The sequence below is a fragment of the Gymnoscopelus braueri genome, assembly GCF_963280865.1.
Source record: "Gymnoscopelus braueri genome assembly, chromosome: 15".
NCBI classification, from domain to species: domain Eukaryota; kingdom Metazoa; phylum Chordata; class Actinopteri; order Myctophiformes; family Myctophidae; genus Gymnoscopelus; species Gymnoscopelus braueri.
Window position 1 is genome coordinate 40,145,543 of NC_137620.1, and position 12,072 is coordinate 40,157,614.

The 12,072-nt window shown below is 40.0% G+C and overlaps 1 protein-coding gene across 2 annotated transcripts in view; it reads right to left on the reverse strand.

Moving 5' to 3' along the window:
• The window catches only part of rnf175 (ring finger protein 175), a 13,624-nt gene extending 4,735 nt beyond the window's left edge, over window positions 1-8,889 (reverse strand). The window contains exons 1-8 of one of the 2 annotated variants that reach the window (XM_080452023.1): window positions 8,793-8,889; window positions 7,345-7,382; window positions 6,451-6,592; window positions 4,825-4,979; window positions 3,933-4,040; window positions 3,038-3,158; window positions 808-941; window positions 37-138 (exon numbers count right to left, since the gene is read on the reverse strand). In XM_080452023.1, coding sequence (XP_080308149.1) covers window positions 37-138; window positions 808-941; window positions 3,038-3,158; window positions 3,933-4,040; window positions 4,825-4,979; window positions 6,451-6,592; window positions 7,345-7,382; window positions 8,793-8,816 — 824 coding nt within the window. In that variant the 5' untranslated portion in view covers window positions 8,817-8,889. The remainder of the gene's footprint in view (window positions 1-36; window positions 139-807; window positions 942-3,037; window positions 3,159-3,932; window positions 4,041-4,824; window positions 4,980-6,450; window positions 6,593-7,344; window positions 7,383-8,792) is intronic. The other variant, XM_080452024.1, reaches the window with a different exon arrangement.
• Between the last annotated feature and the right edge of the window lie 3,183 nt (window positions 8,890-12,072).

Below are 12,072 nucleotides of genomic sequence, written 5' to 3' on the forward strand. Positions count from 1 at the left end.
ACTTATGAGCCGACGAATCATGAATGAAAAGGATACGGGTTGTTCATCATCCTCTTCATGTCGACCTTCTCGTTGCAGTACGGACAAGTCTGCTTCTTACCCACAATGCACCAGCCACGGATACAGAATTCATGGAATCTGAGGGGCGGGGGAGAGGTTCACTTAAGGCATGACAACCACTTCTGCTTAATGGCCATTGTCAAATAAATCAGGTCACTGAGAATATAATAATGAAAAACATGTAAAAGCATTCCCTTTCAAACAGAATATAGATGCCGGAAAGAATTGCACCAAAGTAATGCCGGCACGATAACACTTCAAAGCACGTTTTTACGGTGTGGCACTGCGGCAGTCTAGCAGTCTATAAGAGGGATAGTCTATCTTTGTTTACAGAGATAATCTCACAAACCACTGATCAGCGCCAAATCCACCTGTTCAGAATCGCCTTTCCGGGTTGACTTTGAGTTCAACTCTGGTCATTTTTTTGGTGTTTTATTGCTTTTAATTAAAATTGTTTCCTAATTAAGTTGTTCTCTTTTTTCCCCCTGCTGGCCCCCAGTGCCCCCACATACATGTAAAGCGTCTTTGTGTACTTAGAAAAGCACTATATATATTCCAGATACTTTTATTAAGTGTTGTGTGCACACTGCAAGTAGGCCACAGAACTGAACTGTAAGGACATCTGGTGGTTAGACCAGGTACTACATCGCCCCCATGATCACAGGTTCTAAACCTGGCTTAGGATCACGTATCTCGTACACTCTCCTTCCTGTCAGAAATGGATGATAAAGGGGTAAAGAGGATTACATGTGGTTGCAGGAGAGCTGGTAGGTGTCCTCGATGATTCCCTCTTCGTCCACGTCGACCAGGATCCTCTGACCGCACACCGCGCAGATGTCGTCCGACAGGCTCCTGCTGGGCATGCCTCCCATGTTGTAGTACTGAAAGAAAACACAAGCAGACAAGCAGGGTAAAGTGCAGTATTGCACGGTTCTGTGCAGTGGTGGGAAAAAGTACTCAAATGTTTTATTTAAGTAAAAGTATCAATACTGCAATATAGAAATACTGTTACGAGTAAAAGTCCGGAATTCTAAATGTACTTGAGTAACAGTACAAAAGTATTGGCATGAAAATGTACTTCCAAGTACCAAAAGTAAAAGTACTCACTGTGCAGAATGTCCCATTTCAAGTTTTCCAATGTATGAAAATCTTTTTAAAATAGCAGATCTACAAGCTCCCAATGAGTCTTTTCAAATGGCTATTTTCAAATGGCCTAAATGTATATAGGGCTGAAGTGGTTAATGTATGTTTTGTAATAATAATCAAAATGTACAAAGTAACTAGTAACTCAAGTTTTCAAATAATTGTATTGGAGTAAAAGTACAATATTTGCCTCTGAGATGTAGTGGAGTAGAAGTAAAAGTATTGGAAATTGGAGATACTCAAGTAAAGTACAAATACCTCATAATTTCTACAAATCCTTCCTTCAGTGAATTATAAATCAGCGCTTGCTTCATTGTTGACATCATAATCGATGTGCTGACATTATCAGGGTAAGTGCGATGTTTCTGGTTTAGGCCTAACGTGTGTGTTTTGAGCCTGTAGATCGGCTATTTTTGTCCAGTTACACCATCATTACACCGGAGTATAAATTAAGCATGATATGCTTTACACCACACGTGTTAATTGACCTGGATATGAATAATTTAACATTAATTTATAAATAGATAAGTCAGAGCCCTCTCCACCTCCTTGGCGGACACACACAGAATCTCTCACAAACAAAGACACACATGCAGACATACAGTAATACACCAGGGGTCTTCAACGTTTTCAGTCCAAGGACCCCCTCTCTGAGAGAGGGATGAAGCAGGGACCCCTACTATATATCGCATAAAATTGTGTTGCAGATTAAAGCTTTTTTGTAGATGTTGGATTCATGTTATTTTTATGTGTATTTTCAGACATTTATAACCACTTAAACCGTCAATACTTAGTAAACTTTCACTCTGTACTTAGTCTGCTCTTCTTCCCCCTCTTTGCCGAAAATAGCCGATCTACAAGCTCACAACGCAGCACGAGGCGTTGTGAGCTTGTAGATCGGCTATTTTCGGCAAAAGTTGTCCTTAGAACAGGGATGCTAGGGTTCAAGTTCAAGTGTAAAAAACTAAGTTCCTATCACACAATGATTTGGTGGACCCCCCTGTAGAACCTCTGAGGACCCCCTAGGGGTCCCGGACCCCCTGTTGAAGACCCCTGGTATACACACATGCACATACAGTTTATACATGTACTCAAGCACACTCACAGACACATTCTCTTATGTGCCCCCATATGTACATACGTGTATGTTCCAAGAGAAACAAATGACAGACTGATATCTTTGTGAGTTAGACCAGTGGTTCTCAACCAGTGGTCCGGGGACCACCAGTGGTCCTTGAGGGGGTTCCAGGTGGTCCCCAGCAAAATTAGTTAACTCATTGAGTGCCAGATTATTTTTTTTTTAAACGTTTGGCAATTCTGGCACTCAATTGTACTACCTATGAGTATGTAAAAGAACAAAAACGAATAAACAAAAAATATTTCTATATTATGTTGTCCCAGTGTCAGAGTTTTTTCAAAGTAAAAAAAAAAGGGCTTAGGAAGCGAGATGCAGCCTTTTTCAGTTATGCGTTAAACAAGGAGTGGATGGAGCTGCAAATCTTCAGATGATGATATCTTGGGTTCTGAACATGTTTTAACTCTTTCAGCTATGGCTGAAATGAAATAAAAAATGAAATAAAAAATGAAACTCGGGATTTCTCGTTCTGGCACTGAGGGTATAACCCTAAAACTCGGGATAACTCGGGGCTTGGCACTGAGAGAGTAAAAAAAAAAAAAACGTCATTGGCACGTTGCGCCATAGCGGTAAAAACACTTGAAACACGTTAATGGCACTCAATGAGTTAACATACCAAATACATATTTTATTTTTTATTTAGGGGTCCTTGGCATGAAAAAGGTTGAAAACCACTGAGTTAAACTCATTTGATTTTACCCCGATTGTGGACGCCATGTAGTCGGAGCAGATCTCTGCGAAGTCTCTCCCCATCACGCCATAATACAGACCGTAGAACAGCATGATCACGCCAACGTCCATAGAATCCTCTGCTTTGATCCTGAGACAGAGAAAGAGAGAGAGAGATAGAGATGGAGTCAAAGGGAGAGTGTGACAGAGACAGGGAAAGAGAGAATAGAAGAAAGAGAGAGATTAAATAAAGATATAAATATCAGTGGTGGAAAGTAACTAAGAACATTTACTTAAGTACTGTACTTAAGTAAAATGTTGAGGTATTTGTACTTTACTTGAGTATTTCCAATTTCCAATACTTTTACTTCTACTCCACTACATCTCAGAGGCAAATATTGTACTTTTACTCCACTACAGTTATTTGAAAACTTTAGATACTAGTTACTTTTCAGAAACAAATTATGATATTATGCAACATACATTAACCACTTTTTAGCCCTATTTCATACATAGGCTATTTGAAAATAGCAGATCTATAAGCTCACAACGCGTCGCATCGCGACGCGTTGTGAGCTTATAGATCTGCTATTTTCAAACATTTTAGTACTTTTACTTTTGGTACTTTAAATACATTTTGATGCCAATACTTTTGTACTTTTACTCGAGTCAATTTTGAATTCTGGACTTTTACTTGTAATGGAATATTTCTATAATGCAGTATTGGTACTTTTACTTGAGTCAAGAATTTGATGACTTTTTCCACCACTGATAAATATATACTGTATATGTATGAGAGAACAACATGACAGCAAACAGAAAGTCCCCCATCTTGGCTCTACACTCCCCCCCCCCCCCCCCCCCCAGCCTGTACTTGACATGTATGAGGCGTGTGGTGTAACCGGAGCCCATTGTCTGTCCTCACCTGAAGAAGACGTTGAAGCCGAACATGGTGAACATGATGGCCAGGTAGCCCAGAACCCCCACCGCATAGCTCAGCTTATAGATCAATAGGAACCACTTATACACCATCCTGAAACACACACACACACACACACACACACACACACACACACACACGCTATACATATACAGTATATATATATATAGCAACATACGTTTTACAGGAAACTCTTAGGATTTAGAACAGTGGTTCTCAAAAAATAGCAGATGATGAAGCTCACAGCATCTGCTATTTTTGAACATTTCTGAAATATCTTTAAAGTTCCTTTTTTTTTTTAACACAAATCTTCTCTTCTGGGCCAATGTTAACGGGTAACAATTTCCTACACAGCTTCTTAGCTGGTTTCAAACCGAGGTCCATTTTGAAGACAGATTCTAAATGCTAAACTTCAAGACTGTGTGTAGCAACTGACCAAGCTGTTTGGTATGGAAGCCCATTTCCGCCAAATAAAAAGGCAAGAATTGCGAGTTTTTTTTTCCTTCTTTCCTCATAACTGTGCACTGGTACATACATACTAACGGTGATATAGTTAATCAAATCATTTTAACAGTCAGATAATCCATCTAGTGACATATCGCAAACAGTTCTAATATGAATGTCTGTCTTGAGTATTGTTGTTGACTGCTGGGTAAAACACATTGCGTTATTGACAGATGTGTTTGGACTCAGACAACCTATTCTACAGATAAACGTATCATTGCACTGTCTAAATTAAACATGTAGATTAATCGAAGAAGGAAAAAATCGACAGATTAATCAATTATTAAAACAGTCCATAGCTGTAGTCCTAATATCTAAATATATGAAACCTTGAAGGTATTATTTATGTGCATATATGTGCACATCGTGGTACCTGGGCGTGCGGCCGGACAGCGGCTTGCGCGTGGCTCTGAAGATGACGTAGCTGGTGATGACAGAGAACATACCCCACATGGACAGGAACCTCCACCAGTACAGCTTAATGGTGAAGTACAGAGGAACCACCCACATCTGGAGTAGAGTTACCATCTGGATGGAGAGAACACACACCCAGTTAAATTAACACAAACACAAACCACTGGTCGTGTTTGTCGTCCTAGGATATAGTAATATCATATAAAAAAGGTACGAAAAACGTACTCCGGAATTCTCCTTTAAAAAAGGGCAAGACCACTTTGGTAGAGGTTTGGGTTGTGTAGTTACCTTGCCATGATGTAACTCCAAAAGGTGGACAAGAAATACAAAATAAATGCTCCATTGATTGGAAATTGATCATTCAAAATATTCTCCTCATTGACTTACATTGTATACGCTGAAACAGCTCTCAAAGTCACTCTTTTAGCACATAAACGAACGCAAACAAAGCTGATTCAGACAATATAGAGCATCACCAAACCCAGTACTGTTTTTTCCTTTTATAAAAATGTTAACTTCCTGTTGATTTTACTATTTGAAGATCCGGATCCGGATCCACAGATCCAGTCCGTGTTTTCTTCCTAATAAAAATGTCTGTTTGGTGGAGACGAGTCACCTTAAGAGGGGGCCAGTCCAGTAGAGGCTTTATAAACGAATAGGAGAGTCTTTACATTGATTCTAAACCGCACTGGCAGCCAGTGGAGGGAAGCCAGGACGGGGGTAATAATGGTCTCTCTTCATTGTACCAGTCAAGAGCCTGGCCGCCACATTTTGGCCCAATCGAAGACGGGACAGAGCTGAGTGACTGAACCCGGTATAAAGGGAATTGCAGTAATCTAAACGGGCTGTTATGAGGGCACGTGTGACTAGTTCAAGATCGTGGACAGAGAGGAATGGCTTAATTTTTGTGATGGACAGTGGTGGAAAAAGTACTCAAATTCTTTACTTAAGTAAAAGTATCAATACTGCAATATAGAAATACTCTGTTACAAGTAAAAGTCCAGAATAAAAAAATGGACTTGAGTAAAAGTACAAAAGTATTGGCATCAAAATGTACTTAAAGTAAAAAGTAAAATTAATAAAATATTTGAAAATAGCAGATCTACAAGCTCACAACGCGTCGCATCTTGTAGATCGGCTATTTTCAAATAGCCTATGTATAAAATAGGGCTAAAGTGGTTAATGTATGTTTTATAACATAAAAATGTATATCTGAAAAGTAACTAGTAACTCAAGTTTTCAAATAATTGTAGTGGAGTAGAAGTAACAGTATTGGAAATTGGAAATACTCGAGTAAAGTACAAATACCTCAAAATTGTACTTAAGTACAGTACTTAAGTAAATGTTCTTAGTTACTTTCCACCACTGGTGATGGAGTATAGGGGTGCTAGTGTAGGCACAATTATTACACAATCGTCTAACGGCAATTATGTAAAGATAAACGCAATTATTTTTTTGCATAATTGTCATAATCGTTTCCATGTTGAAAAATGTTCACACCTTTCCAAATAAAGGGGTGCTAGGGGTTCATGTGGTTACCAGCTCCCTGCCTTCCTCTGCCTGCCTGTCCCTCCCATGAACTCACGTTGTAGGAGCGGTGGTGGCGCTGCTTCCACTGCACCAGGACCACCTGGGCGACCACCAGCGTGGCGATGAGGATCATGATCATCTCGGCGTGCATGGCCTCGTGACCCCGGTGCTTCACGTGGAGGCGCTCATGATTGACCCTAAAAAGGGAGAGAGAGAGAGAGAGAGGGGGGGAGGACAGGGGTCATGAGCAAGATACACACACACACACACACACACACACACACACACACACACACACACACACACACACACACACACACACACACACACACACACACACACACACACACACACACACACACACACACACACACACACACACACACACACACACACACACACACACACACACACACACACACACACAGCGTCTGTGTCACTTTAGATTTCTTTGGCTATTCAAAAATACCAGATATACAAGCTCATAGCGCGGCACCGAGTGCCGCGCTATGAGCTTGCAGATCTGCTATTTTAGAAAAATCTAGATTTTCTTTTTTAGATTTTTTTCAAAAAACTGTTAGGATTTAGATATTTTTTAAGAATCGCCTCAGGTCTTAATGGGTTAATAGAAGAAAAAAATCTATTTTTTTCTCCCTCATATTGGTAATTGACACAGAGTAGCAGCCAGATTTTGGTTGGTTATCAGAATATTGAGAAGCCTTTGTTATAAGTCAGTATTATTTTACAAAAAAAGGACTGCAATTATTGATGTTGGCAAATACAACCTTCCAGTTGACATATAGTGACACATCTCTTCCATTAGTTTTTATTATCAATAAAAGATAATGGAAGTAAATTAATCGCAATGCATCGTGAATCACAATAATCGGAATACAATCGGATCACACACACACACACACACACACACACAAGTTGAAAAATGACTTACTTCCAGCTCTCCCTGTGAGTCATTTTCAGGAGATCGTCCTACATAGAGAGAGAGAGAGATGGTGTATAGTTAGAAAGAGATATAGATAGATGTATTGATAGGTATGGAGCGAGAATAAAAGGCATAGTGAGCAAGAAAGAGAGAGTGAGAGACAGACAGACAGACAAATGACAGACACACACACACACACACACACACACACAGAGAGACAGATTGACATAGACAGAGAGAGAGAGAGAGACACAGACAGACAGAGAAACAGAGAGAGAGAGAGAGAGAGAGAGAGACAGACAGACAGACAAATGACACACACACACACACACACACACACACACACACACAGAGAGAGACAGATTGACATAGACAGAGAGAGAGAGAGAGACAGACAGACAGAGAAACAGAGAGAGAGAGAGAGAGAGAGAGAGAGAGACAGACAGAGAGACAGACAGAGACAGAGACAGAGACAGACACACAGAGAGAGACAGCGACCTGTTGTGAGCTTGTAGATCTGCTTCAAATAGCCTATGTATGAGATAGGGCTGAAGTGGTTAATGTATGTTTTATAATAATGTATATCTGCAAAGTAACTAAAGCTGTCAAATGTTTGTAGTGGAGTAAAAGTACAATGTTTGTCTCTGAGATGTAGTGGAGTAGAAGTAAAAGTATTGGAAATTGGAAACACTCCAGTAAAGTAAAAAATAACTCAAAAGTGTACTTGCGTACAGTACTTGAGTAAATGCACTTAGTTACTTTACTCCACTGATTCTATACTACATGTCACCATGTAATGGGTAACGAACCAGACAGGTTGAAATATAGCCATGGTTCACATGACGCTCGTCTGTCAGAAGCGTCATGGCGCAACTTGTTCCTGGTTTTGTACATTTCTCCATTTACAACCCACACATCTACATAAACGTTCAGATTTCAGATATAAAGTGCTGACCCCACGGCCATGGATGTAACAAGTTAAAAAGCCTGGGTCTAAGTACCCTAATCTTCCGTATTGTTCAATAAAAAGCATTTTAATCCGATCGGTGGCCATTTTTTAAAAATGTTTTTCATGTGCTTTCAACTACGCGACCCTATTGGTTGGGAGGTGTATTGCACTCTGATACATTATAACTCTATGAGAAAAATGGCCACCAATCGGATTAAAAAGCTTTTTATTGAACAATACGGGAGATACGGGTACTTAGACCCAAGCGTTTCAACTAGTTACATCCGTGGCCGTGGGGTCAGCACTTTATATTTCAAATCTGAACGTTTACGTAGATGTACGTGATGTAAATGGAGAAATGTCCAATACCAGGTACAAGTTTGCGCCATGACTGTCATGATATGACAGTCATGTTTGAGGGCTGGGTTGAAAACCTGCATGAAACCCCCCTTAGAACAGCCTCCTACCTGGGGTTGTCATTATAGAGTTATTATATATCTAGTCCTACCTGTGGTTGTACACCTGCTGCCATGGCTGTTTATCCGCTGCTAATGACAGCTAGCCCTTTCGGCTAACGGCGTCGCGTTTGCACACAGGACGACGGGAGCCCGGGTGGGACATCCCTTCTTCTTCTATTAAGGTTCATTGGCGGTGGGCAAACATAATTTGTGCATTACCGCCACCTACTTGTCTCTTTATGCAACGCAACCTAATCCCTATTTATGATTGAAAACCCTCAGTATCAGTGGATCCACCAGGAGAAGTTGTTGAGGGCAGCAACGTGACTCTGACCTGCAGCAGTGATGTCAACCCACCAGTAGACATCTACACCTGGTACAGAGACATCAGATATATCTCCACTGGTCCTCAGCTGGTAAAGGACAATGTGTCTCCTGCGGACTCTGGACAGTACTTCTGTCAGGTGACAAACAAACATGGATCACAGAGATCATCACCATACTATCTTCATGTTCAGTGTAAGCACTAAACTGTTAAATTAGCCTCGGCTATTAAACCCCATATACAATGCAACAGGTTTCATGTTTTATAACATGATACATTGTTTTTTTTTGTATTGTCCCTGTCAAATAAACATATAAATAAATAAAATAAATGGCTTTTAAAGTGATCATAAATGCTGTTAAATGCTATAGAAGTGCTTTGAGAGAATTTAAGATGCCAGATTTTCAAGTCGCTATGCAGCCATCAAATCTAACCCTATATTGCACTGATCAGATCAATGGTCTTGAGTTCTGGCCATTTAAAGTGATAAACACTGCTGTAATTCCTGTAAACACTATACTACTATCTAACAATTTGGCAAATGTTTGACCAGTTATACCTTAGTTTGTTGATTACTTTTGATGCAGTAATGGTCTTTTTTCTAGTCTTTCTTTCTTTTTTTTTAAATATATTAAGGTATTAAAAATCCGTCATCTGGGGACCCCCCACAATCATGTGGGGACCCCCCTGGGGATCCCGACCCACAGCTTGAGAACCACTGACCTAGTCTAGGGCAAGATATATTTAAAGAAGGTAGGGTCATCTACGTCATTTTCGCTATCATGCAATTCCAGCCGGCAGATTCGTCGCACCATGGGAGCCAGACTGCAGCCGTGAGTTCAGTGGAATGCATTGGAGTTAATGAGAGCCCGGTGGATCAGCTCATGAACAAAATATATTTCTGAATGACTGAGACCTTTGTAAAGTAATTGCTTCTGGAAAATAAAAGAAGACATATCACACATTGTTTTCTGCTGTGTTGCTTTTCGATGTGTCCACTGTATAAGTTTATTGAGCTATCTAAGGAGCACAAAGTACGCGATACTGCCAAGACAGAAACCAGTGTTGCCATGTCCACTTATTATAAGCGACTTTGGGCTTATTTTTCTGTGAAGTTGCTTGTAAATATTGGTAGTTGCGGGTTGCGGTTTTATGGGCTTTTTTCTAAAGTGTAGTTGATTATTTGGACTTGGGCTTCACAATTTTACATTTATTTTAACCAGTGGTTCTTAATTATGTTTATGTCATGGACCCTCAAATTAATATGTATTTGTCCCTAACCCCCATCTGAAAATGTTTTGTGCCAGAGAGCCCCGTACCAGATTTGTGTTGTTAGTGTTTCAAAAATCCTCAATATTTCACATTTTACTTCAATATATTTTTTTAAATAGCAGATCTACAAGCTCACAACGCGTTGTGAGCTTGTAGATCGGCTATTTTCAATGTATACAGTAAAGGTTTAAAGTGCTCATAATGGCCTATAGTAGGGGGTACTAAGCACAAAAAATGGCCAAATCGTTACGCGGCGGATAAAAGCATGAAATTTGATACAGATGTCCCTTGGGTCATCCTAAAACATCCTAGAAGGGGTGCCCAAAAAAATCTCAAACAGGAAGTGAGTTATGGACAAAATTCAAAATGGCCACCTAAACTGTTGACCGTTGACTCAAAAGACACCAAAAGAATCTCCAAAAAGCATAACATTTGGCACATATGTCCCTTGGGTCATCCTAAGACATCCTAGAAGGGGTGCCCAAAGGAATCTGAAACAGGAAGTGAGTTATGGACTAAATTGAAAATGGCCGCCTAGTGTTGTCGATTGACTCAAAAGACAACTAAAGAATCTCATAAAAGCATACAATTTGGCACACATGTCCTTTTGGTCATCCTAAGACATCCTAGAAGGGGTGCCCCAAAAAATCTTAAGCAGGAACTGAGTTATTGACAAAATTTAAATTGGCCGCCTACAGTGTTATCCATTGACTCAAAAGACAACTAAAGAATCTCATAAAAGCATACAATTTGGCATACATGTCCCTTGGGTCATCCCAAGACATCCCAGAAGGGGTGCCCAGAAAAATCTTAAACAGGAAGTGAGTCATTGACAAAATTGAAAATGACCATCTACAGTGTTGTCGATTGACTCAAAAGACAACTAAAGAATCTCATAAAAGCATACAATTTGGCATACATGTCCCTTGGGTCATCCCAAGACATCCCAGAAGGGGTGCCTGAAATTATCTGAAACAGGAAGTGAGTTATTGACTAAATTGAAAATGGCCGTGTACAGTGTTGACAGACGATGCAAAAGACACTCATAAAAAATAATCTCATATAAAAGCATGAAATTTGGTACAAATGTCCCTTGGGTGATCTGAATGCATCCTAAGGGGTGCCAAAAAAAGTTTTAATAGTCTCTCAATGGAAAACACTCCTCCCACACGGGCTGCACTGCTACGATATTCAAATCGAGCAGCCAATCTGGCATTTGGTCCAGAAGCCTGAAAGCTATGCAATCTCTACCATCTCCTGACAAATATGGATGGATTAAAGTCGCTGATTCGTGGACACCTTTATGGACACTCTTGCCAGAGGCTGCTTAAGTTTGTAGAGAACTCAAGTGTGGCGGCAAAGCTGAGCCCTTCTGTTCAAGAAAGTGTAGATGCCGGGATGCTGGGTTACCTTGCAGAGCATTATGCCAATGTGCTGGTAATTGCGAAATGGCACACATGAATACATGTACTAGAACTAAACACTAATCACAAAAAAACAGTAATGATCAAGAAGAAAATACATGAGAAGATAGTGCGTAAAACAAGCAAGAAGATGTAGAGTGCAAAATAAATAAGATGCAGAGAGTAAAATAAGAATATGCAGAGTAAGATAAGATGCAGAGTAAAATAAATAAGAATATGCAGAGAGTTAGATAAATAAAGAAGATTCAAAGAGTACAATAAAAAAAGAATGCAGAAAGTAAAATGAATAAGTGATGTAGAAATGAAAAC